Consider the following 23644-nt stretch of genomic DNA (forward strand, 5'->3'; position numbering starts at 1 on the left):
TACCAAAACAAATAATATTTGTAGTTCATTTGCCATAATAATGAATTAATTCATCAATTAATTAATTAATACTTGAAGTCATTCAAATTATTATTCATTAATTAATATTAATTGTATGAGAGGGGGCTAAGGTTTCGTCTTCCGCCCCGGGCGACCGTAAGTTTAGTTACGCCACTGTATAGGGATTGCCGTGTACTAGTTTCACGTATCGAAAACCCGCGTCGCCTTTGTTAATTATTTTGAAATCGGACACCGAGAAGACAGAAGTTGGTCATTTGTCCAATTTACTGTTTTCCGTTGTTTAGCTTTGTGATTGTGTGGTGGAGATTTTATATGAACTTAAGTCCGATAACGTAAAAAAATATTTTTTGGTTAGATTAGGTTTCAGCGGACCTATATCTTCGGTTATATTCATAAATATTAATTTTAAGTATGATTTTTGGGGTAATTTACAGGACCCCAATTTTTGGTGGTTTTATATTGTCTAAAAGTCTACTTAACTTACAAGGAGAGTACCCGAGGTGTTTATTGCCGATTTAGTTCAAAGTCGGCCGTAATGTGAGATATGAAATTTCCCAAAAGGAGACGTTGCACTACCAATTAGATTTGCAACCGAAAAAGTTTTTGACCACTTAAAACCAAAATAAGATTTTTCCCTTATTTTACACAAAATTTTTTACAAATTTACCCTAAAAATGTTTCAATTTACCCAAACTTGATGAAATTTACCTAAATGTGGTCCAAATTACACATTTCGTGATTTTCCTAATTTTTCAAAATTTTCGTAGCTAGGACCCTGTGAAACCGAGAAAATCCCATGCTTTTTTAAATGGAGATTTTATTGTTTTAAGTGATAAAAAACATTTTCGGTTGCTATAGCAAAACGAATGGGTAGTGCAACGTCTCCTTTACGCCCGACTTTGAAAAAATCGGCAATAAAGACCTCGGGTACTCTCCTTGTTAGTGTTGGGCATTTTCACGCTCACGTCTTTTTGAGCGGTAAATTTTTCGCTACTCTCTTTCCGCTCTTTTTTTGAGCGGTAAAATTTTCGCTCCTCTATTTTTGCTCTTTTTCGAGCGGTATAATTTTGGCTCCTCTCTTTTTTGAGCGGTATAATTTTTGCTCCTCTCTTTTCGCTCTTTGTTGAGCGGTGAAACTTTCACTCCTCTCTTTCCGCTCTTTTTTTGAGCGGTAAAATTTTTACTCCTCTCTTTCCGCTCTTCGTTGAGCGGTGAAACTTTCGCTCCTCTCTTTCCGCATTTTTTTGAGGCTGTAGGATCGAATTTTTATGTGTACGTCAATTACGAAATTTGTAATTATTTCATGAATTACTAATTCACTGACTAATTTTGTTCCGTTTGTATACACACTACACAGTAAAATTGCCATTATTTCACATTCCATGCCAAAAACTACTTCGGTTTTTTTTTTCATTTTTTCGTGATTTTTTCCCGCGTTAGCAGGCGCTATCTAATTTCTAACCACTTTCTGGAGACTGGCGGTTCTTACGAGATAATATTTCAAAAGTTCCTTCATTTCATTCTCCCCCATTTGATTTTCATTTTCTTTATGCTTTTGGTAATAAATATGCTCTTCAAAGTTACCCAGATTATTTCCATAACACGCAGTTATTTCTTACACCCTAGCATTGACATTTTGTGAAAAATTAAAATTACAATTTTTACAGAATTCAATTTATGGAGTTCACAAATTTAAAAATATCGAGAACTTGATTTAGGCGAAACTATAAAGTAAATTTGGTCTTAGCCAACTTGTTGAAATGGGAAAACAAAATCACGTGACTACCATTTCGCAGCCAACTTCGATTCGGTAACTCGTGTTCATAGTTGGACGTGCGACGGTAAAGAATTCCTTCCAGATACTGCAGACAGCTTATTAACTTACACCTTTCTATTATAAGATGTTTTAAATAATAATAATAATTAGATAATTTAGATGAATCGATCAAAATTTAAACCGCCTTTAGCAAAATGAAACGAATAATAACTCGTTTCTCTTAAGATAGATGGCTCTGCAGTTCGTCACAAAGTCACGTGACTACCATCTTTTCAGCCACCCTGGACTTTATAGTTGCGCCTAATAGAATATGGCCCCCTGCCTAGAGAAAAAAATTGACTTCTTTAAAAAATATACTTTTAACTTTTTCAATACTATTTATTGGAAATAAATATTTATTGTCATAACATTTTGCATGTAAAAAATAATATAAAGTATTTGTCATAACAATAGTAATGAAAACTTAATACTTAACATAATTTATAATGCACACAAACAATTTTAGCAAAAAAATATTTGTATAAAATTTATATGTAAGGAAATAATTTTTTTAAATATAACTAAGTTACAAAAAATAAGTTAAATTCTAAAATAAATAAAAATTCTACACTGATTAATGTAGGAGTTTAAAAACATATTTAAAATATGATAAATAAAAATTCTACATTAGTTATTGTAGGAGTTTAAAATACAATAAAAACAATTTAAAAAACAATAAAAATAATAAAAATTCAATTAAAACAATTTAAAATATCATAAATTATAATTCTACATAATTTTATGTAGAAGTCTGAGAACGTTATAGCTTTGCAAGAATGTTTTCGTAATAGCTATGTTCATAATAATAACATAAAACATAAACTGATGATTTAGTCCTTCTCATAAAATTTCTCTTCAGTTTTATTCAAACCTCTTTAACATTTGGCATTTCAAAAATTATTGCCTCAATAGAAACTTGGTTCATTTAAAATATTAATAGGCCTTTAATAAATTATTACTCCGCTATTTAATATTTTAACTAATTATACATAAGAGTTGTGCAGCGGATATATCAAGGAAAATTTAGCTTGTAATGAAAGCTAAATTGCTATCTTACTTAATACTTAAATTTTATGTGCAATTTCATTTTCTTTATAAAGACTAGAATCAATATTATTTTAATTTAAAAACTTTGTTCCCATTAATCTTTCTTTCTAAGCTTTTCACTAGATAGTTGGTTTGATTCCATCCAACACCTTAAATCTGCGTTGATCTCAGGTAATTCAGGAATGTTATCATCAGTAATAAGTTCAAGAATTTTACGTACAGGTGCCTCAGGCGTAACACCCCCAGTGAAAGTTACCCTATTTAGAGAAACTGCTCTTATAAAATTATCATGAACTGTTTCCATAAATTGCTCCAAATAAAGATCACGATCAGTCCAATAAATAATCTAGGCAAAGAGAAAATTTTAGCGTATTATTTAAATACCAGATTATTACTGCGTAGTACGTACCTTTGTTTTAATACGGAAAATTTGAAACAATGTTATACTGCGTCGATAACGTATAGAGACAGCACTCATGACTCCGCGGCAGCCAGTTTCTTTGGTGGCCTTCCATATTCCATTTGCCACACCAAAAGCAGTTCGCCCAAACTCAAATTCCCTCAAATAACGAGTGTTATTCATGTGGCAGTAAAAATCCAAGTCAGTTGATGTACATATCCCTAAATTTAAGAGACTATTTTAAATGATTCATAATTTGCAAAGGCTTAGAATAAAATACACACCATGAGATACTCCTTCGTCTAGAATATAATTCTTACGGTTTTTATATCGTAATTTAGATGATATCACGGTGTAAAACACTCTTACAAAATAATTTACTTCAAATAAAACAAAAGAACCAATAAGGAACGGCAAAATCATTTTGACAAGTAGGCTTAAGATCAACCGGCCTCTGGCTGTTACGTCCTTCAGTGAATCAGTGGCCCACCGGTTCTGACGGTTCAGTGGAACAAAGAGGTGAGGGGAGGGGGGGAGGAAATAGGGAATGGGAAGCTATGTTATTACAGAAAACTGTTCAGTTGAAAACAAAACTTTAAATACAAAAATACATATACAACCTGTTTATTTGTGGAGAAATGAGTGACAATTTTAGATGTTTAACAAGTTTTATGATAAAAATATTACAAATTTACATTTTAAACATTACATTGTAACAGACATCAAAGTTAAAACTGTCCTCCAGTTTGCTGTTGGAAAACATCTATTGAGTCATCATCCTCCATTTCTAAGCCTGCTGGAGTATCAGTTTCATTAATGGGTTGTCCATCAAACCGGAATCTCACATTCTGAATGCTTAAACCCTGAAATATATCAAAACATTTATCACATATTAAGTAATAATTACTCCAAACTCATTTCATAAAAATGTCTTTACCTCTCTATCACAGTAGGCTGTCATTAACTTCCTAAGAGCTGTGTTTTTCTTAATTTTAAATAATACAACACCTCCGTCTTGACCCACAACTTTAAGGTTTATTTGTTCATTTTCCTTAACATCCTAGAAAAATAAAAGATATATCAGAACCTCCAACTCAAAGTTACAACGAAGTGGCGGGAGAGCCAAGTCCCAAGCGCCAAACAGAATGTTGCTCATACGTACTTTTTTGTCATCTCCCATCTTTTAAAAACTGAATAGCTTAAAAACAATTAAGTTAATTCAATAAACTATTTACGGGTTTAAGTGATTTCTTTCGAAAAAAGTCTATTCAATAGTTGGAAAACATTTCATTATACTTTCACCAACGCGCCGCTACGTACCTCATTTCTTTTTCTTTTCTAAATTCTAATCTAAGGCCGCTATTTCAAGCTTTATTTGGAGACGAAATATAACTGTTTTTTTTTTTTAATAAACTAGGCCACGTCCGATTTTATCGTCAGTTAGTTGAAATAATTACTGATAGACTGTGGAGTCGCAAGTATTAATCACCATTTAATGAAAACCTATTCAGCGATTTGTCTATTTGCTTTATAGAGGTGCATTTCTTAATATTTGGCAATAGACAAACTAGACTAGTGGGCTTCTACTGAAGTGGGTTACTGGAAATATTAGACATTATTCAAACTGAATAATAGCCTTGTACTTCTGGGTGGGCCCCTTGGTCTTATGTCCATCAATATATTGCGGAATAACTCTTAAGTTATTTAAGAATTTCCGGTAAATTGGCGGCGGGAATTTCGAGTTTCACCTATTTTCTGTTGAATTACAAAAGGTTTCTACGCGTGTCATATTAATCGATTTTAGAAATGCCTATTGCGTAAATTTCAAAGTGATCAATAAATATTTAATGTAGATTATTATTCTTAGGCTTCATTACAGCGTATTTTGAGTATTATGCTCCTAAACAATCATCAAATCACTCGTTTATGTACGTCAACGTGGTAATCCTGGCACTACCCGTGTATACTTACCCTGGACTCGCTAAACGGAATTTTTTTAGGTATGCTTCACTTGTAGTACTAAAAATAAATCATTACACCTTTATCTATGTTTATCAATTATCACTTTGAAATATAACGCAATAAACGGTATTTTCCAAAATTGTTTAACGCGCGCGGGTATACTTCGAAATTCCCGCCGCCGATTTACCGGAAATTTGGGCTAGTATTTTTCCGCCAAATGTACTAGATATTTTGCCTTTCCTAACCTGCAAATAGGCTTCAAGTGCCATGGCCTCAAAAATGTTGATTATAGCCAACAGGAACTTTCTTATTTTGAAGAATTAAATTCAAAGCAGGGGTAAATAGTTTACCCTATACACTCTTTTACGCGCGTCTTTCCCCCCCATCAAGGACCCTTCCACGATTTGTTCCACAGGCAGCTGCCATAGACGTACTACTGCACGTAGCTCTACCGTGAAAAGTTCTTTCCCCCAAAACCAGTGGCGCCGATCGCTTTTTTCCCCAATGGGGGCCAAAGCTCAATAATAAACTTGGAATGAGGCTGCTGGCAACACTTTCTTGCTACGGATGCTTAAAAGTAAACGGCCTTTAAAATCGGCGGTTTTACCAAGGGGGCAAAGCCCCCATTGATTTTTCCCGATGGGGGCTTTGATGCCCGATTCACGTGACGAAAGGGGAGGAGCTATCTTAAATTCGGCCAGAATTTTCCAAAATATTCTGAGCACCTTTAATAACTCTCAAATTGGATAAGTTCTTGTTGAAATTATAAATATTTTTTAAAAAATGGTAACTATTACTTATTCATACTTTGTAACGGTATTTATTTAGAAATTATTTGCATCTTTTGTATAGAAAAAAAAACTTATTTCTTCGCCTTCTTGGCTTTGGAAGCTTTTTTCTTTTTTCTAAAGGCACACCAGGCTTTGGATTTGGCTTCTAAAAAAATGTGAAGTAAAAATTATAGTATATTAACGTGCCTACGCTAAATACAAATTAGAATCGCCTTAAAGTTTAAAAAAATTCCAGGAACCCAATAAAATTGTTAACCAATACAATTATTCAATAGCCGTGTTTCCAAATATTCAACAACGACGTAAAAGAGTGATTTGCGTAATGCTCATTATTTAATGTAGAAATCTGTCGAGAAAAAGCACATTAGCTAGCTTTGGCCAAAGGAGAATACACAATAAACTGAAACCAAACCATTAAGTTTATTCTGTAAAGTTTCGTATTGATTGATCAGAAATAAAAATTCACTGAAAGCCAAATAATTCTCAATGCACACCAATCAAAAACATAAACCTAGCCATAACGAGGTTATATCGCCTGAAGACAAAACGTATAAAGCCATAATTACGTTATTTTTCATTAAGGTACTAGAAAGGACATTTATACCATTGTCTGGTATGTGAGGAATTATTAGAAATGTTTATTTGAGTTGGAAAAAAATGAATTCAGAGATGGTAGGGCTTATTTGAGAGAACGCAAAACACTCTTATACGTTAAATTGAGGGTTCTTTTGGAAATAAGCTGCGGTGGTCACTTGGTTAAAGACCAGTTTATTAATTGATCGGACCAGTTTTTTATTCAAAAACTAGCGGTTCACTGGTCCTTAGGACCAGTTTATTAATTCCATCTTATTATGAAAGTTCAGCTTGGACCAGTTTAATAATTCGGGATTCCTAATAATATCGATTCCTTCAAAGTTGCCCAAATCTCTCTCTTGTTCTTGTATCAAAGATATTGGAAATAATATCTTTAGTTACACCTTCTTCAGCTGAAGTAAACACTCTTCCATTAGTTAAAAACTCGCGGGTAAAAATAGAAAACAACGCAACCCTAGCGACATATATTATAATATATAAATAAAAGTCAAGGCCAAAGCTCATGCCGGTATCCCAGGGAACGAGATGGCGGACAAATGTGCCACAGTAGCGGCTATCGACCATTCTGCGCGGCCGATGGTTTTTTTGCCTCGCACCAAAAGTTACCTTAAAACACGGGTTTCGGTTTTGGTTACGGACTCTTGGCAGGTTTCATGGAACCACTTTGTTTCGGCTCGGGGCGTCGGGTGGTACAAGACTGATCCGTCACGGGACTGTATTGCGGGTCTTCGGTTGCCACGTTGGCAAGACTCGTTAGTAGCACGTGTTAACTGTGAACGGCTTCCAACTACTGCGGTGCTTTTCCGTTTTCGCCTGGGAACGTCTTCGGTGTGTCCATAGACGATAAACAGTTTATTGTCTATGGTGTGTCGATCCGGACAGTGCGCGGCGATAGAGAAGCTTCACCACATTATTTCTGAATGTCGGGCTGCTAGAGGTCCCCGCCATTCGATTTTGGCGTCGCTTACTGCAGGTGACTTTCTCCATTCTGTATCGGGTCTCCGTATGGCCTTTTCTCGAGGTGTACTACCAAGGATACTGTATCCCCTTTAACCAGTGAGGAGATAACTTGCAAACTCAACGCAGAAGTGGTTCCGAGTTTTCACCCAGTGAACATAATATATGCAATTTGGGAAATTTTAAACTTAAAAAATACTTTTTAAAAACTAACTAATTAGGAAATAATTTACACTACTTCTACATTATGAGGTATATCAGGCGTATTTACCCGCTTTTATACCCTAACATGGCCAGGTATTTTCACGGGCATAATGAATTTTAAGATAAAAAAAGGCTAACATTGTCTTACATAAAGATATTACCTTTTAGAGGAAATAATGCAGGAATCTTATGACTTTGAAGCAAAGACGGAATCAAAATGCTGGGATCTAAATTGGCCCAGTTTGATTCCTTCGAAAACAAATTACCGTCTTCTATATTGTTTAACCTCTCCGTTAGAAGGGAATGAAGGCTGAATGTTCTGTTTCCATGTAATTAAAACAAAATGAGGAATAAATTCCACATACAATTGTAAATTCAACCAATTCTTACTTGGATGTACTTTCTTTATACAGGCTTGCCATACTTTCATTCTTTTTATGAGATAGATAATACTGGCCAGGAATCAAACTTAAAACATTTACGGGTAAATAAATATAAATAAAAAGAAATAACGATTGCAGGGCCCCCACTCAAATCTTCAATTTTTTATAGGAAAAATAGGATTATATTTCTAAAAGTATAGGGCTTTATAGGACTATATATGCTATTTCATTTACTAACTTCATGCATTTAAAAACCAAATCTATGTTTAGTGAAATAAATCTTTGATTTTCACTTAAAAAACAGAAACTATTTAACCATTTTATCACAAAAATATACTAGTAGCTAACCATGTTAACAATAACAAAAGTATAGACTAGAATTTATCCTATAGCTATAGTGGTTGGATTTGAAATGGGAAAAATCAAAAAATATCAAAATTATAGGATTTTATAGGACTATTGGGGGATTTTGCTAAAAATATAGGATGTTATAGGACAATTTTGAAAATATAGGATTTATATGAATTATAGGACATCTGGGGGTCCTGCCATTGAATAGGGAATAGTACCGAGCGCTAGAATTACAAAGGCGCGTTCGCAAATCGTGGTTTCGTGATACAAATTCTGAAATTTCGAGTCGGCGCACTCCCGAGTTGCTAATTGCCGATGTTGTGCAAAGTCGGGGGTAATTTAGACCTATATGAGATATGAAATTTCTGAAAAGGAGACGTTGCACTACCCATTAGATTTACCATGGCAACCGAAAATGTTTTTGACCATTTCAAACGACAAAAATTTCAATTTTTTTTTTAAATAGAGCTAATACCCAAGGCACCACCTTCGACCACATAAGCTATGTTGCTTGTGCGTGATCAAGTAACAGGTGGCCGGGTTACAATGCGTAGGAGGGTGGTGGCAAGCCCTTCATGCCACGCGAGCCAACAGCTCCCTACACTAACTATTACCGTTAACCTCAGCAAGTTTTTTATGGGAAGGGGAAACCGAAGATCTCGGTGGAAAACCCCTTTAACCAGTGGGGAGAGAAAAAAGCATGTGATTTTTTCGGTTTCACAGGATCCTTCCTACGAAAATTCAAAAAAAATAACACATTTAGGTAAATCTGAACATTTTTAGTTGCCATGGCAAATTGAATGGGTAGTGCAACGTCTCCTTTTGGGAAATTTCATATCTCATATAGGTCTACATTACGCCCGACTTCGAACAACATCGGCAATAAACACCTCGGGTACTCTCCTTGTCAGCCGTCAGCACTTATCATTATACGGTGGCGCCATATATCACTTTCAAGGTGGAATATTGAAATAAGTCATTTTCATAGGATATAGTTCCCGCCGCTAAATACGGAAACTGAAGCCCGTGCCAAAGCTTATACCGACGGCCAAATACATCAGACAGAAACTAAATGACAAGCGGCATTCCGGACCGTACATGTCAATACTGAAACCGAGGTCGCGGCAAATCCAAGAGATGTCGCGATGCAGCTGGCAGATATACGTGAGGAACTCAAGGCGGCCACAGAAAGGTTGAAGGCCGCTGTTACTCGCTCTTCGCCGAAGTAATCGAAGTACGAATAAGGGAACCAAACGTACCCCTCCCGCCTGGAACCAACAGATGAAACCAGACGCGACAGCCTTATACTATTCAGGGCTACAACGGATGATGCAGCAGATGCTGGGAAGACTCCCGAGTGGTTGGTGTCCAATTTTGATATCTCTGTCCCGGCCGAATCGCTGCAATCGATGCTTGCTATAGATTCGGATTCGGAAATGGAAAAGAGCTAGAGAGGCAGCGAATTCTTCTCACAACTAAGGATCAGAATACAAGACAACTCATAATTGATGCGTCAAAGGCTATGGCGGACGCCCCGCCGACGGCATCAGGCTGACCACGGGATACATCCGAGAAGACCATCCACGAACCCTCCGCCGAGTGGCGTCAAGGGTGTGTGGAAAAAGAGATCCCCCCGAATGAGAGAGCAGAAAAACGACTGGAACCCTCCGATGCAACCGAGGAAGAAGCCGGCAGTACCGCGTTAACACCCAATGCCAACCCCTCCGGGTCAAAAAACGGGAGTCAGGTCTCCCCTTGTCGATTGGTGGAGACCTCAGTCCGTGCCATAACCGCCATTCACAAACCGATGCCTAACCAGACGACGGAAGAGGAAAGGCGCTAAGGCGACCGATGGATCCTGGCGCCTAGGTTTCTGGAACATGAATGGAGGTCGAAACCCTCTGAAGTGGTCAGACACCATACAGACGATGAGGGACCGCAGTTTGGGAACGCTGGCGTTAACAGGGACGAAGCTAAGGAGATTTCAATGCCCATATCGTTGAACTGGATAGCCGAGCAGATCGAGCGGGGGAGGCTTTACTGGAGTGTGCCGAAAATAAAAGCCTCACAATACTAAATCTGGAATCACTCTATGAAGGACAAAAACCCTGGCGCCGAGGGGATCAGACTACCAGTATAGATTACGCATTGTACTCGCTGGCCCTTCTAAACTAAAGCCTGAAGGCCTTCGTGACTGAGATGGACGTCTACGCAGGAATGGCATCGCCATTTCCGAAATACTTATCGCCAATTTTTCGGATAAACAAGCCAGCTGGCTACAACAGCCGCCCACCCTCGCACGCGCCTTCAGACCGCCGCAGGATGAACCACATGATCTCATGCAACCTTTCACTGCGCCTGACCTAGGCAATTCACTGAAAACCCTTAAAGATAGAAAAAGCGGTAGGCCTGGACTACGTCCCAAATGAATTTCTAAATGCTTTGGGGGCTTTGGGGCCCGATTGCTAGAACTGATCTACTCGGCTTATTCAACGATATAAGAACTAGAAACGACATACCCAAGGCGTTGAAAATAGCTAGGGTACGGCTTTTACACAAAGGGAAAGGCAAAGATCCGAAAGATGTGGACGCAAACCGCCCCATCACCGTCGCAACCAACGTATACAAACTGTATGCCAAGATGTGGCTGACACGTGTGGTTACTTGGCTAGAGGCAGGAGGGAAATGGGAGACCGGCAGAATGCCTTCCGCCCCCCCCCCCCGCCGATCAGTGGCGGATAAAATCTTCTTGCTAACTGTCATCATTGAGACCGCGCAAATGGAAGGACGATAATTATACGTGGCATTTTAGACATCAAGGCCACATATGATAGCATCCAATACCCGGTGCTATGGGATGCCTTGCGCCGGGTTGATATCCTGGAAGCAGTAATTGAAAACATCCGGGCTATATATAGCGAAGTGAAAGTATGTCTGCAGTGGGAAGAGGTCACTACGGGTCAGGTCACAGTGCAGGTGGGCGTAAAGCAAGGATGCCCGCCATCTCCCCTTCTCTTCGCGCTGGTACTAGAAGAACTCAAGACCAGACTGCGTGATACATGTGGCTCGTTTTCACTTCCGATGGCCAATGTCCAACAGGGCTGACACGACTATCCCTGGATCCTTTTTCGCGGATGACATCGATCTCATAGCCGGCTCAGCCAAGGATATGCAGATACTCCTGGATACCGCGGGGCAGTTCTCTATGGCAAAAGCGATGAGGTTCTGCACAAAGAAGCCGGTGATAATGAACTTCACGCCAAAAACCTATATCCCGACGACTACATTTGTCCGCAGTTCTGTTTGGATGGCTAAGCGCTTCAGGAGGTTGATGAAACGAAATACCTCAAAGCAGGGCCGTAGCTAGAGAAAATGGCGCCAGGGGCGAGCTGCAATTTTGGCACCCCCTAATATAATAATATGGACCAATTTTGGCGCCCCTATACCCTATCGCGCGCACGGCGCCCGGGGCGGCCGCCCAGCCCTAGCTATGGCCATGCCTCAGCGTATCGTTCTCCAACGAGAAGAACACCTCGACGCTACGAATCGTCTCAAAAGCACTATCTCTTCAACAGGCAGAGGCGCAAACGATCGATATGAAGTATCCCGCGAGCTGTGGAAGTCTGTTGCCGTGCCAGCGCTAACTTTCGCAACGGAAACCTTGTGTTTGGAGCCGACAACTTGAACCGCCCTAGAACGTCGACAGCGGGAAATGGGGAAGGTAGCACAGGGAGGCAACGCCATTACTGCAAAAGCGGCCATCGAGGGTGAAATGGGATGGTCTTTGTTCGAAGCAAGAGAGGTGAGGGCGAAAATAAACTACCTCGGGACGTGCTTGAGAGCCAGTCCGTACAGGCAGATCCGGGCGGTTTACGAGTATATAGACAGACCTGCACACCGGACGAAATGGAGTCGCAGTACAAATCGGCTGTACCAAAAGGATGTACAAACAAAACAGTCTTCGGGTGTACGCCACGAAGGAAAAACCAGCAATGGAAAGAATATATGACAACAGTCGTGGAAGTTGATTATTATTCCCGTAACGGAGCGTTACCGACCGCAGCCAGGGAAGCAGAGCTACTTGCTAATGAGCCGAAATGCAAACTATGTAATGCATATTTTAGATGAGTGTCCAGCTTTGTCCCGCGAACGTGCATCGCTACTTCAGACTGAAGTAGCACCAGATGACGAAATAGGCCCTTCTCCGTCTCAGATCTATCTATGAAGGCTAGGGCTGGACAAAACAAGTGTTAAATCTATCACGAATGAGGCAACCAAACAACTCCTGGACAGATGGTGGGCCCTCAGAAAACCAAACAAACGTCCCACGCGGTGATTAATCACTGATTATCTCATCGCATGTCCCACTGGGCGCCTATCGCGAATGCACTATTGAGCCTCCCTGAATCAAAAGGGACTGAGCTGAACTGGTCTCAATTTTGAAAAATTTGTTTCGCGGTAGGCAGATTGAAACTGTAATTCTAGTGGTACTATTACCAATTCAATGGAAATAACCCAGATAATACCTTTTAAATGTTTCAAGAAGATAATGCATCTGAGTTAGAGTGTTTTCGGGCTTCAATCTATTTTAATTTTAAAAATTATTGTCAAAAATGGCCAAATATGAAAAATCATAAACTCGCTTACCTTAATTTTGTTATTTCAGGGTGTTTCATAAATGATTCTAAAGTGAATTCTTCTTGCATCAAAACTTCGGAATTTAAAGCATTGACTCTAATTCTGAGCAGATGACTGCCAGGGTGTGTAGTCAGAATTGCCCATTGATCGCACAGTTGCTTATGAGTGTTTTCTTCCGCGGAATATTGCGCAAGATATTCCATTTTTGGGTACAGCATGAACTGAAGTAGAAATTGAAATATGAAAAAAAAACTGACATAACGAATATATGATAAGCTAAAATTTACTGGTGTAGACAAAGGAGGTTTAAGACTATCAGTTTTTCCACGAAACAAAATTTGCAAATTTGAAAGAGAGAATAAACTGTAACGAATGTTTTCAGTTTTCTCTAATAGCGGATATTGAGCTTCACTTTCCAAAATGTCCTTTTCTTCTTCATTAAGGGGAATTATTTCTAAATACAAATATAATAATTACGTCAAAGAAACAATGCTCATTTAACAAAGTAACGTACTTGGAGATTTCATAATGCTGTTGTTGCAACTTTCTGGTGGGCTTTGAGGCGAAATTATCTCCTCTTCATCAAAATCCATTTTATTATAGAGATCATCTTCATTATCATCTTTTTCCTTTTCATTAATATCCATTGCAGAATTATCATTATCCACAGAATCACTAACTGCACTCAACCTGTTTAATTTGGTTTTTGATCTTGTGGCTATCACACGTTTTGGTATTTTGCTTTCTTTCAAGTAAATCTTCAAAGGCAAATTGTCATTGTCATCTTCATCTTCCGTTGTCTCGTCAAACGCAAGAACTTTATCGTCTTTTATGTCCGTTGGGTCTTTCTTAGGCGCTTCGGGTATATCAATGACAAGGTCGTCAGATTCAGAATTGCTTTCATATCCCTCATTTCTCAGTTTGTTTGTTTGTTTAGCCTTATCCTCTATTACTAAATCATTGACTTTTTCATTTTCTATCATTGCTTCTGATTGACAAGCTTTAGCCACTGATTTATCAACTAAACATTTTTCAATTTCATCAACAATGTCCTTAATAGTTTCAGAACATTCCTTTGCGACAACACATTCCTTAGATTCTGTTACAATTGGTTTTTTAACTTTGTTTTTACATTCTGTAGTTACTATCTTAATTTCTTTAAGAACCAATTTCTTGGGTGGTGACGGAGTTGCTAGGCCAAAAACCTCCAAATCCAAGGCTGAATCAGTGTTCTCAGATTCAAACATTTCCAGATCTTGAACAACTAATCCACGCCTGCTCTTTTCTTTTTCAGGTGTGGTCTTTTTAGTAGAATCATTAGAATTACTATTTCGGGAAGGGTTGAAATGGGTAAATTGGATTTTGGATGAGTATTTATAATAGCGATAGCTTTGATCACGGGCTTTTCTGGGACCAGGACATAAGGGTTTATCCACTATTACAATTTTATGGTCACCATCTGGTGAGAATCTTCATTAAAATGTTATAAAACAACCAATGAAATTTAGAATTAAATGAAAATTACCAGTGTCAGTTACAGTAATCATAAGTTCCCAATTATTTTCATAAGGTGGAAGTAGTAACAGAGTTTTAAAAGAACTGAGAGTGAGAATAACATCCGCTTTGTACTTTTTGGCCAATGATAGAGCAATTGTATCTTGGCTACAAACCTATATAATTTTCATTTAAAATTACAAACTTTATTCATGTTCCAAGTTCATACTTTTCTACTCGGGTGAAAGTCTAAATCTGTTTTCAACGCTGGAAACCTCTTGTATATTTTCCCATATTCTTTTGCTAAGGTGCATTTCATATTTGGAATGGGAAGAACGAGTCTAGGTACTAATCCCTTAAAAACAAAAATTATGCTACATTTTTAATGCCTTTTATAAACTATATGCCTAACACCACTTACCAACGTCAGAACAACTTTTTCTAAAGCAAATTTTATGGGAGCTTCTTTTAAAATTTTCTCTGGAGAAAAATATTGTATTATTTGCTCAAATTTATACCAACACGGGTACTTTAAAGCCGCATTCAGTTTTGATAATGTTAAATCTTTAACATATCTTTTCATTTCATAAGTCATAAACTCGTATAATTCTTTTCGGCTTGGGCTGGTTTCTTTGATAAACTTTTTAAACTCCTCTTGTTCAAGTACTACCTTACTGTGCAATTCCTAATTGAATTTAAATAATTTTTTTAACTCTACGCAATAACAACACTAATTATCTATAACTATTTCAAAATTACACCAAGTTTCTTGATTTCAGCAAACTGCTCAGGAGTAGGTTCAGCCATGACTTGTTTGTCATATTTTTGGTAAAGATCAAAATAAATTTTCTGTTCAATGGCAGAAATGGTTGAACATCTATCTGTTCGTAAGCCTGGAACTTGATCTCTTTTACACTTCTTGTCTTGAAGTTTGGTGCAGGTTTCCTCCAAGATGGGAATCACATAATCTGTTCTAACTAATTCTGTGGGCTCAAGATCTGGAGCCCTTTCAAATCCGTAGAAATCAGCTAAAGCTTTGAGATGTGATATTGAATATCTCTCAATGGCTTCTTGTGTAATGAAAGGCTCTTCGGGATCAATTTCGCCACTCATTCTAAATAAAAATCGTCAAGTCATTCGCAAGCAATATTACCAAAACGCAATTAAAATTTTTACTCTGGTAGGTCCCACCAACAATCGTCTTCCTTTTGCGCTTCTGAAATATCTTCTTTGGCTGATGCCATAATTTAACAAATTTCTGTAAAATTCATATAAAATAAATCATTCCTTAAATCTCCTTTATTAAAACGTCATAGCGTACTACAAAAAAAAAATATCCTATTCAAAACTACCTATATTCCTGTAGGTTGCACACTAGTCTAGCTTCGCGACCAGTAGTTTAAATTAAATAAATACCGGGAATCGGGAAAAGGCGTCTGTCATGGCAGAAGCAAAATATACTTGAAGCGTATTGGCTAACAGCGATGTAACATGAAACTTTCACGCTAGAGTCACGATAGATATATGAAATAGCATACTAGATACCTTACGCTGCAAACGGGCCCGTGGGAAGAACTTACACTGAAGAGATACCTAGCAGAAGTACCATATTTTTTTATGTGCTACGTAGTAGTGCCATCTATGGATGATCAAAATTAGTAATTGTAAAATATTTTCTGGATGTGCTACGTAATAGTGCCATCTATTGGTGTTCAAAATTATTAGATTAGAACACCCCCTTTCGAATGATTTATTTTAAACGCACTCTCGCAAACTCAAAATTAGTGTTAGCGTCGAGTTCGGGACTACTTATTTTCTTTCAATTTTTTTAGATAGTAGTGGCAATGAGAGTAGCGGAGGTTTCTCTAACTATGTTGTACAGCCAAAGGTAGCGGAGAGAGGATTTTCAGCCCCCTGGAGTGACTGATTTCTAACTCTTTTACTCTAAGGTTCGACTTTCACAATAAAGATTGAAGTGAGATTGGAATAGCTCCATCACCATCTCTTTTTAATAAAAGCTACCTATGTGAGAAAATTCAGCTGGCGAGAGTGCATTTAAGGGCCCCCTGATTTTTTTAAGAGCCAATGGCCCCAGGACTCCCGCTATTTCGAAGTCTGAATCACAACAATAAAAATACTGCTCTACGTCATTTTCATCTGAGCCACGCTCTGTATAAAGATGATTTCGATATTGACAAGACTATAGGGATGAACTGCTTCAGATTTTGATCTATTCTAAAAAGTCCAAGAGCCCATGACAAAATAAGCATGTGATAAGGTACACGGTGGGTCAATATATTTTTAATTTAGGTTAGTGATTTGTAACAATTAAAGAACTGTTTGTCTTACGGGTCAAAGTGGGGCTTTCCGGAAATACGAACCACGTGACGTCACTTCCGGTGACCTTGAAAATTGATATGACCTGATATTGGTATCATTCGATTGGTCTCAACGTGCTCTTACCAAATATCCTAAATTAACCTTCAAATCTGAACCAAACGGCGAATAAGCCTAAAAAGTAATTTGGTCTAATACATGTAAATTTCGGAGGGGCTCAAAATTGGTTTTTTAGTCTTATACTCCTCTTTGTTCTTATTTGATCGTTAACGTCTGCTCGCGCCATTACTCGGGCATTTGGGACCTTTGTAATAGGTAAGTTAATTAATGTTCTATTTTCGCTTCTAAATTATAAATCATTATTAAATTCCGAAAAAAAATTCTTAAAAATATTTATATTGTACCATGATTGTACTTTTAACTTATTTAGCGTGCCATGTATACGCTATGTACTAAGTTTATATACTCTTCTTATAACAACCGAACCGTAAAGGTCCGTAAATTGGGGTCGATCGTACTAATTTATCACATGTTTTAATTATTAGCGTAAAAAAGGCATATTTGTTTCATTTGGTTTTGCAATATCCAAAAATTTAATTAGTTGTTTCGTTCGAAGTGTTAAGCCATGGGTGACCAAACTAAAAGTAAACAGAAATTTTACTCAATATTTTAAAAGAAAGAAAAGTCATTTGTACCTACGCCACAACGAAATGCGACATCATACTACCATTAAAATGTTTAAATGTGCTAAATAGCTTTATTTTTCGTAATAAATTTTTTAAACAAAATTAAATTTATATAAATAAATTATTATTTATTTACATACAACACTAGTTTCAACATGAAATAAAATTTTCATGCCATACTAAGCTACGCTATACGTTACATGTATCTGAAAATTCCGAAAGAACCCCCCCCCAGGAATGAAATCCTGGATAAGCCCTTGGCTTAAATGGCCTTGTGAAAAATGGGCCCCAAAATTAAAATGCGCCTAGTGGCACAATTTACCTAAACGCGCCGCTGGATAAAGAATATACAGAAGACAATAGTTGCCCCAATGATTAATATTCCGTTATTAATGTTATTTAAAATTTGTAGTCAGTATGGACGAAAAATTTCGTCCAACTTCAATAAAACTGTTTAAATTTTTACACCAAACTGGATTGAAGAATAAAAAAACAGCAATACCCTCAGTTACTACAAAGCTTTGTCATGACTGTTCATTTTTATTCTCCGAAAGCATACGATTTCTTGAGAATGGATAAGAGCTAGGTCTCACGGCCCCGGACGAAATGCATGGGCGAAACTGAGTGTAAAATTTTAGAGGCCCTGGGCCTCCGCCCGACTCGCCCCCCCCCCCCCTAAGCACGGCCCTGTAAGGTTTTATTGATGCCGTCTTCGACACCCTTTTGCAACAGGGCGGCTCACAAAGAGCACAGCAAAAACAAATGTCAATACCCAACACAAATGTAGAGAGAAAAAAAATACATGAAAAAGTACCAATATTAAAATAACAGATTTGGTAAGAAAATATAAAAGTCAACCAGCAACCAGGTTAAAGGCAATGAGATGGAAAGGCACTTGGGCATTATATCCGCTAAATTATATAGTAGGGAAATACAATGCAATATAATATTTAATTATAATTAATTAAAGATGAAAGATGGCGCTATAACGTAGTGCATCCCAAAATTACGCGTGGTCTGCTAGCTGTCACTTCCGTACCAATCCCTCATAGAATTGTGGATCTACACCACTAGCCTTGGAGTAGACTTTTCTTTTCTACTCCAAGCACTAGCTAGTTTCAGTCGGGAAAATATTCTTTGGAACCCGTAGCGTTAGAGAACTTTAGGTACTTACTGTTGTTTTATGCTATAATTAACATGGACTTAGAAACAACGATTGATGCCTTTGAAAAGTTGGTAGAAAAACTGGACAATGATCGATTAGCAGATTTTTTCAAATGGATAGAGAGACGCCATTTAGTTGCTCGTGAGAAATAAACAATTTTTTTTCAATGTGTTTTGACTCTTTTTTAAGAGATTTGTAAGCCCCTACAGTGAAAAAATCAAATGGCACATTTCGAACAAACATCTGCTGCCATGTATTTTCCCTTTAGCGTGACCATGAATCTATTTAAATAGATTCATGGCGTGACATAGATTCCCCGCAAAATCATAGTGAAATAGAATAAATTTGTATTTTGTTACTGTTTTCGTGTATCCAACTTAACTAAAGTTAACTTGCATGTATCGATGGATTCGATGCTCAATCAAAAGCCCATCCTCATTTTTAGGGGCTCATTAAGCAGATGTTAAATAAATAAATAATAATAATAGAGTTAATATATAAAACACACTCTTCATTTAGAGTAAATTACCACCATAAGACTAATGCATGATTTGTAGATTGTAGAGGACATCAACCAGCTGAAGCTCATATGAGGCTTCGAGACATCGCTGCAGATATTAGGGAACTAGTACCAGTCACGGCCATTATGCCATCAGAAAAACTTCAGACTCCATCCAAGGGGGAGGTAAAGTATGGTTTTTACCATCGATATGAAAAGTTTCATTAGAATTATTTCTAAGAATGCAGATTGTGATCCACAACACACGGTTCATGTTGATGGATTTTTATTTGATGATATGGATATTGACGATTTAGTAGAAGCCGGTACTTTACAAAGAAACTATTGCAAAGATTGCCATTCTCACAACACAGCTCCACTTAGTAAAAACCCTTTAAAAAATTCTTTAATATTTTTAATACCATTCGTTAAATTGTTTTTAACTTTCAATCAGCTTATGTGACTCATTCAGTCTCTAGGGATAGACTGGATTTCATATTTAGTAGCTTGCTGCCATACTTGGAAGGGAAAACTGTTCTAGATGTGGGATCAAGACTTGGCTCTATGTTATATGGAGTAAAGCCTTAAGTTTTCAACAATAATCTTTTAGTATTTATAAAAATAATCAATTCTAGGCATATCTCTACACTCCCGCACCTAAAATTATTGGAGTAGAAATGAATACCGATCTTTGTCAAGTACAAAAGAAAATTGTTGAAAAACATAATTTCGCCGACCGAATTCAAGTAATTTGATAGGTTATAACATAAGTCTATAGGCTTCGTGCGTAGTTACAATTTTGGTCATAAGTATCGCCACCTACCGACCGAGTTTTAAATGTTATTGTATGAAAGCTGTCTGCTCGTACAAAATTTTCTCTGCACCAAAAAAAAAGGGTTAAGTTAAACCGTTTTAATTTGAAAAAAAACGCGATACTTCGGCTCATGCCTTTGAGGCCAAGAAGAAATCAACAATTCAAAAGTCGTCTTCTATAGAGTAATATCGCCGTGACGTATGTCGACGTCACCCATGCTTTTTCTATAGATAAAAAACTGCCCTCAAAATGGCAGCCATAGCCCAAAGCTACAGAGCGATACTACTCTATTTCTTCACATATTTAGTTGACGGATATTAAGGCAGATGGCGCTATTTTTCCTAAACTCGAAGCCTATATTATTGTTCAATATTATACACTTTTGGTTATAAAAACTTCCTAAGATTTCTTGATTTATTTTTCTATAAACATAGATAGTATGCAATGATATAAGAAAGGTTCCTGAAATTGTACAATCAGCTGATGTAATCATACTGAATAATGTATTTGAATTCTTCCTGCAAGAACAAGAACAAATTTCCTGCTGGCAATTCTTGAAGAAACACATAAAAATTGGAACAATATTGGTCACAATTCCCAGTTTGGGAACTAGTTTGAAGCACTTAAAAGTATGAAACCGTTTATATATTTTGAAAATTAATATCTCAAGAGGTATTATTTTAGAGTGGAATTGACATTGGATTGTGGGTGAAAAAACGTCCCATTACAGATGTTTTAATAGCATATTCTGCTCAAGATCAAGATGAATTGTCAGAAGCAGTTTGCTATGATGTTATTGGATAAAAGTGAATTCTTTACGGCTTAATTATAATTATTAGTTGGAGTATTAATAATTTGTGTAATTTTTAATTAAAAATAGTTATTTTTTATTTTAAATTCAAAGTATGAAATATTTTTGTAAATATTAAATAAGGTAGCTTTTTGGAATAAAATTATGCTTGAAAATTGAATCCTTTAAGCCTTAAAATGTCTGCTCCTGTTGAAATCTGAAAAATAAGATAAGAACTGAATATTTGAAAATGACATTTTTACTGAACTATATGTTCCTAAAAACTGATGATTATTGCTTAATTTGAAATACAAGGTGTTTTACGCTTTAAAAGTTCTTTTTTTTCAAAAACTATATGGTTCGTTATCCATGTCTGGGGACACTGTTTACTAAAAACTTATCTATTTCAGAAAACATTTTCACAATTTTCAAAACATTTTTTTCAGCACTAGGTGCTAGATAAAATTTGTAAGGCTGGGCCATTAACCTTATATTTGTTTCAAGCCTCTTTTGGTATTTGATCAAATATCGAATAACATTTCTATTATTCAGTAAATATTCCGAATACATACTTTCATTCCTGCCTCCCCAATCGGCCTGTGCTACTGCATAGCTGTCTATGGGGAGCGTGAAGCAAAAACTTTTTTGGGGGGGGGGGGTGAAAAAATTTCTATGGTAGAGCTCTCACTTGGCGATTAACCACTAGGACAGTGGCGTCCAGTAAAATTCAAAAAAAGAATCTGTAGCGCGATTCTATATAAAACAACTTACGTAATTGGTCAGTTGGCTCTCAGCAGATAGTTTTAGTTATGGGCTCTATGCTTAAAACTTTACTACTTAGCTCTTCAGAGAGATGTTGGTTTCTCGCCTGCTCCTTTTTAAGGGATTCTAGAATAGTATTTATCTCTTCTTGTTTTAATCTCAATTCTTCTTCGAGGTGATTATTTTTAAATAAAAGAGTTTCTATTTTATCTTCGAGAGATTGACATTTTGAGCAGTTGACCGTTTCTTTACCAAAATTAAAGTGTTTTTTCTCAGGAAACCTAGTTACCAACTTCGATGTTGTAATTGGTGTTGATGTTATTTTATAGCCTATATCACCCTTTAAATTGTTGTTGCTAGTGGTATTTAAAACTGAATCAAGTTCATCCTTAATATCAATAATAATATCACTTGTTTCATTGGAAATATTTTTGGCAGAGATATATGAGGTGTTTACGGGTGGATCTGATTCCCGAGATACAAATCTGGTAGATATGTTAGTAACTAGATTAGATATACGAGGCTCAAAACTATATGCCAAACTATTGTTTGAGGATTGATCAGATTTAAGAGGCTCAGAACTAGATGACAAACTGACAGAACTATCCCAATCAAAAACTGTTGGAATAGCCTTCATTTTCAAACGTGGTCTTTCACTGTCTAACGATAAAAAATCAGAGCGTTTAAAATGTCTGGAACAAACTTTGGTAGATTTAGTTACTTTACAATATTTTAAATCGCGGTGAATATTTATCAGCCACTTCGCTCTTATGTTATCATCTCTTGGTAAACTATGAAATGTGACCTGAAACATTACCAAGGCTTAAGTCAAAAAGTGAAATTTTATAATGAAAAATTACATTATCGACTTACTTTTTTACCATTATCATCAATACTGGATTTCTGTTGACAACGCGCCACAAAACACACTCTCGACATTTCCTTTACTAGATTTAATGAATGTAAAACAAGTTAAAGAACATGCCAAAATAAAACGACTCTTTAATTAGCCGCCAAAATAAACAGGGCTTCCACATTTGATATCTAAAATTTTTGCTCTTGCGATAATTTTATTAAACAAAAAATAAATTGTTTCCCTTTTTTGACTTGGAAATTTCTATTTTTCGCTATATTTTGGAGCTTTTAATACTAATTTATATAAATATTCAGTTTAATTCTGAAAAGAATTCCAAATAAGGTTTTATTTATTACCAAAAGTGGATCCACTTTAGTTATTACCAAATTACTTACATTTAAATAATTTTGCAAAAATATATCCTTAATATATGGATATTTAAATCATAACTTTAATTACCATCAAATGGACAAGCATTTTCGGAACGTATTAAAAATGTTTTTTACATCTGTGACTCATAACATATACATTGACTAAATAAACGACTAGAGTAGACTAGAACAGGCAATGTTATCAGAAAAGCTACAAATTCCCTTTATTTCCGTGCGAAGAACACTTTTCCCTCATTTCCCCCTATGAAAGGCCGTATTCCCTCTCTTTCCCCGTTTTTCCTCTTAAATTGCATTATTCCCTTTTAGCGTTTTGGAAGGTTGAAAAATCCATAGAAATCTCATAGGTAAATAGAATGCTACCGCCTACGGCTAGAAGACCGCCATTAGAGTGGAATCGCGCATATCCACGCCATCTAAAAAAAAATGGAAACAAAATATGATCACGTGGCATAACGTCGTAAGCTACGTCTGGTTCGTTTATGTTCTTCGATCGGTTTTCGACATTGTAGAGTTGTAAAAAAGACAGATTTATTATTTCAAATTATTTAAACAACTATGAAATAGTTCTTTTTATAATTTTTTTACGCTTATCCAACTTGTTAAAAGTAGAAGTATAACATGTTGCTCTTACGTCACAATACTTGGCTTTGGTAGAATTTTCTTAGCACGCGCGATTTGTACGAGC

At 36.6% G+C, this 23644-nt stretch overlaps 5 protein-coding genes across 7 annotated transcripts; 1 reads left to right on the plus strand and 4 right to left on the minus strand.

Moving 5' to 3' along the window:
• Window positions 1-2679: 2679 nt before the first annotated feature.
• On the minus strand, window positions 2680-3790 carry LOC149943580 (protein THEM6-like). Its single transcript, XM_090175026.1, has 3 exons — window positions 3569-3790; window positions 3294-3505; window positions 2680-3230 (listed from the first exon to the last, which is right to left on the minus strand). Exons 1-3 carry the CDS (start codon window positions 3705-3707, stop codon window positions 2979-2981), a joined length of 603 nt encoding a protein of 200 aa, XP_090031152.1. The 5' UTR covers window positions 3708-3790; the 3' UTR covers window positions 2680-2978.
• Window positions 3791-3892: 102 nt separating this feature from the next.
• LOC149943581 (small ubiquitin-related modifier 2-like) lies at window positions 3893-4616 on the minus strand. The gene is made up of 3 exons (XM_090175027.1): window positions 4447-4616; window positions 4222-4344; window positions 3893-4147 (listed from the first exon to the last, which is right to left on the minus strand). The coding sequence occupies exons 1-3, from the start codon at window positions 4462-4464 to the stop codon at window positions 4013-4015; spliced, it is 276 nt and encodes a 91-aa protein (XP_090031153.1). The 5' UTR covers window positions 4465-4616; the 3' UTR covers window positions 3893-4012.
• A 1472-nt stretch (window positions 4617-6088) lies between these two features.
• On the minus strand, window positions 6089-16080 carry LOC149943582 (uncharacterized). Of its 3 annotated transcripts, none has more exons than XM_090175023.1 (13): window positions 16008-16080; window positions 15835-15916; window positions 15418-15772; window positions 15080-15343; window positions 14888-15013; window positions 14690-14834; window positions 13679-14623; window positions 13452-13618; window positions 13174-13385; window positions 13053-13109; window positions 8183-8260; window positions 7954-8111; window positions 6089-6182 (listed from the first exon to the last, which is right to left on the minus strand). In XM_090175023.1, the coding sequence occupies exons 2-13, from the start codon at window positions 15900-15902 to the stop codon at window positions 6109-6111; spliced, it is 2649 nt and encodes an 882-aa protein (XP_090031149.1). In that variant the 5' UTR covers window positions 15903-15916; window positions 16008-16080; the 3' UTR covers window positions 6089-6108. The 3 variants fall into 3 exon arrangements, with proteins under 3 accessions (XP_090031149.1, XP_090031150.1, XP_090031151.1); XM_090175024.1 differs by having other exon boundaries at window positions 16011-16078; XM_090175025.1 differs by having other exon boundaries at window positions 15835-15892; window positions 16011-16075.
• A 2714-nt stretch (window positions 16081-18794) lies between these two features.
• On the plus strand, window positions 18795-21109 carry LOC149943583 (uncharacterized). The gene is made up of 7 exons (XM_090174782.1): window positions 18795-18987; window positions 19404-19531; window positions 19587-19728; window positions 19800-19921; window positions 19981-20091; window positions 20594-20788; window positions 20844-21109. Exons 1-7 carry the CDS (start codon window positions 18879-18881, stop codon window positions 20961-20963), a joined length of 927 nt encoding a protein of 308 aa, XP_090030908.1. The 5' UTR covers window positions 18795-18878; the 3' UTR covers window positions 20964-21109.
• An 8-nt stretch (window positions 21110-21117) lies between these two features.
• Window positions 21118-22455, minus strand: LOC149943584 (uncharacterized). Its single transcript, XM_090174783.1, has 2 exons — window positions 21721-22455; window positions 21118-21166 (listed from the first exon to the last, which is right to left on the minus strand). Exon 1 carries the CDS (start codon window positions 22346-22348, stop codon window positions 21740-21742), a length of 609 nt encoding a protein of 202 aa, XP_090030909.1. The 5' UTR covers window positions 22349-22455; the 3' UTR covers window positions 21118-21166; window positions 21721-21739.
• Window positions 22456-23644: the final 1189 nt, after the last annotated feature.

This window comes from Leiobunum rupestre, chromosome 5 (genome assembly GCF_980474605.1).
Source record: "Leiobunum rupestre chromosome 5, qqLeiRupe1.1.hap1, whole genome shotgun sequence".
NCBI lineage: Eukaryota > Metazoa > Arthropoda > Arachnida > Opiliones > Sclerosomatidae > Leiobunum > Leiobunum rupestre.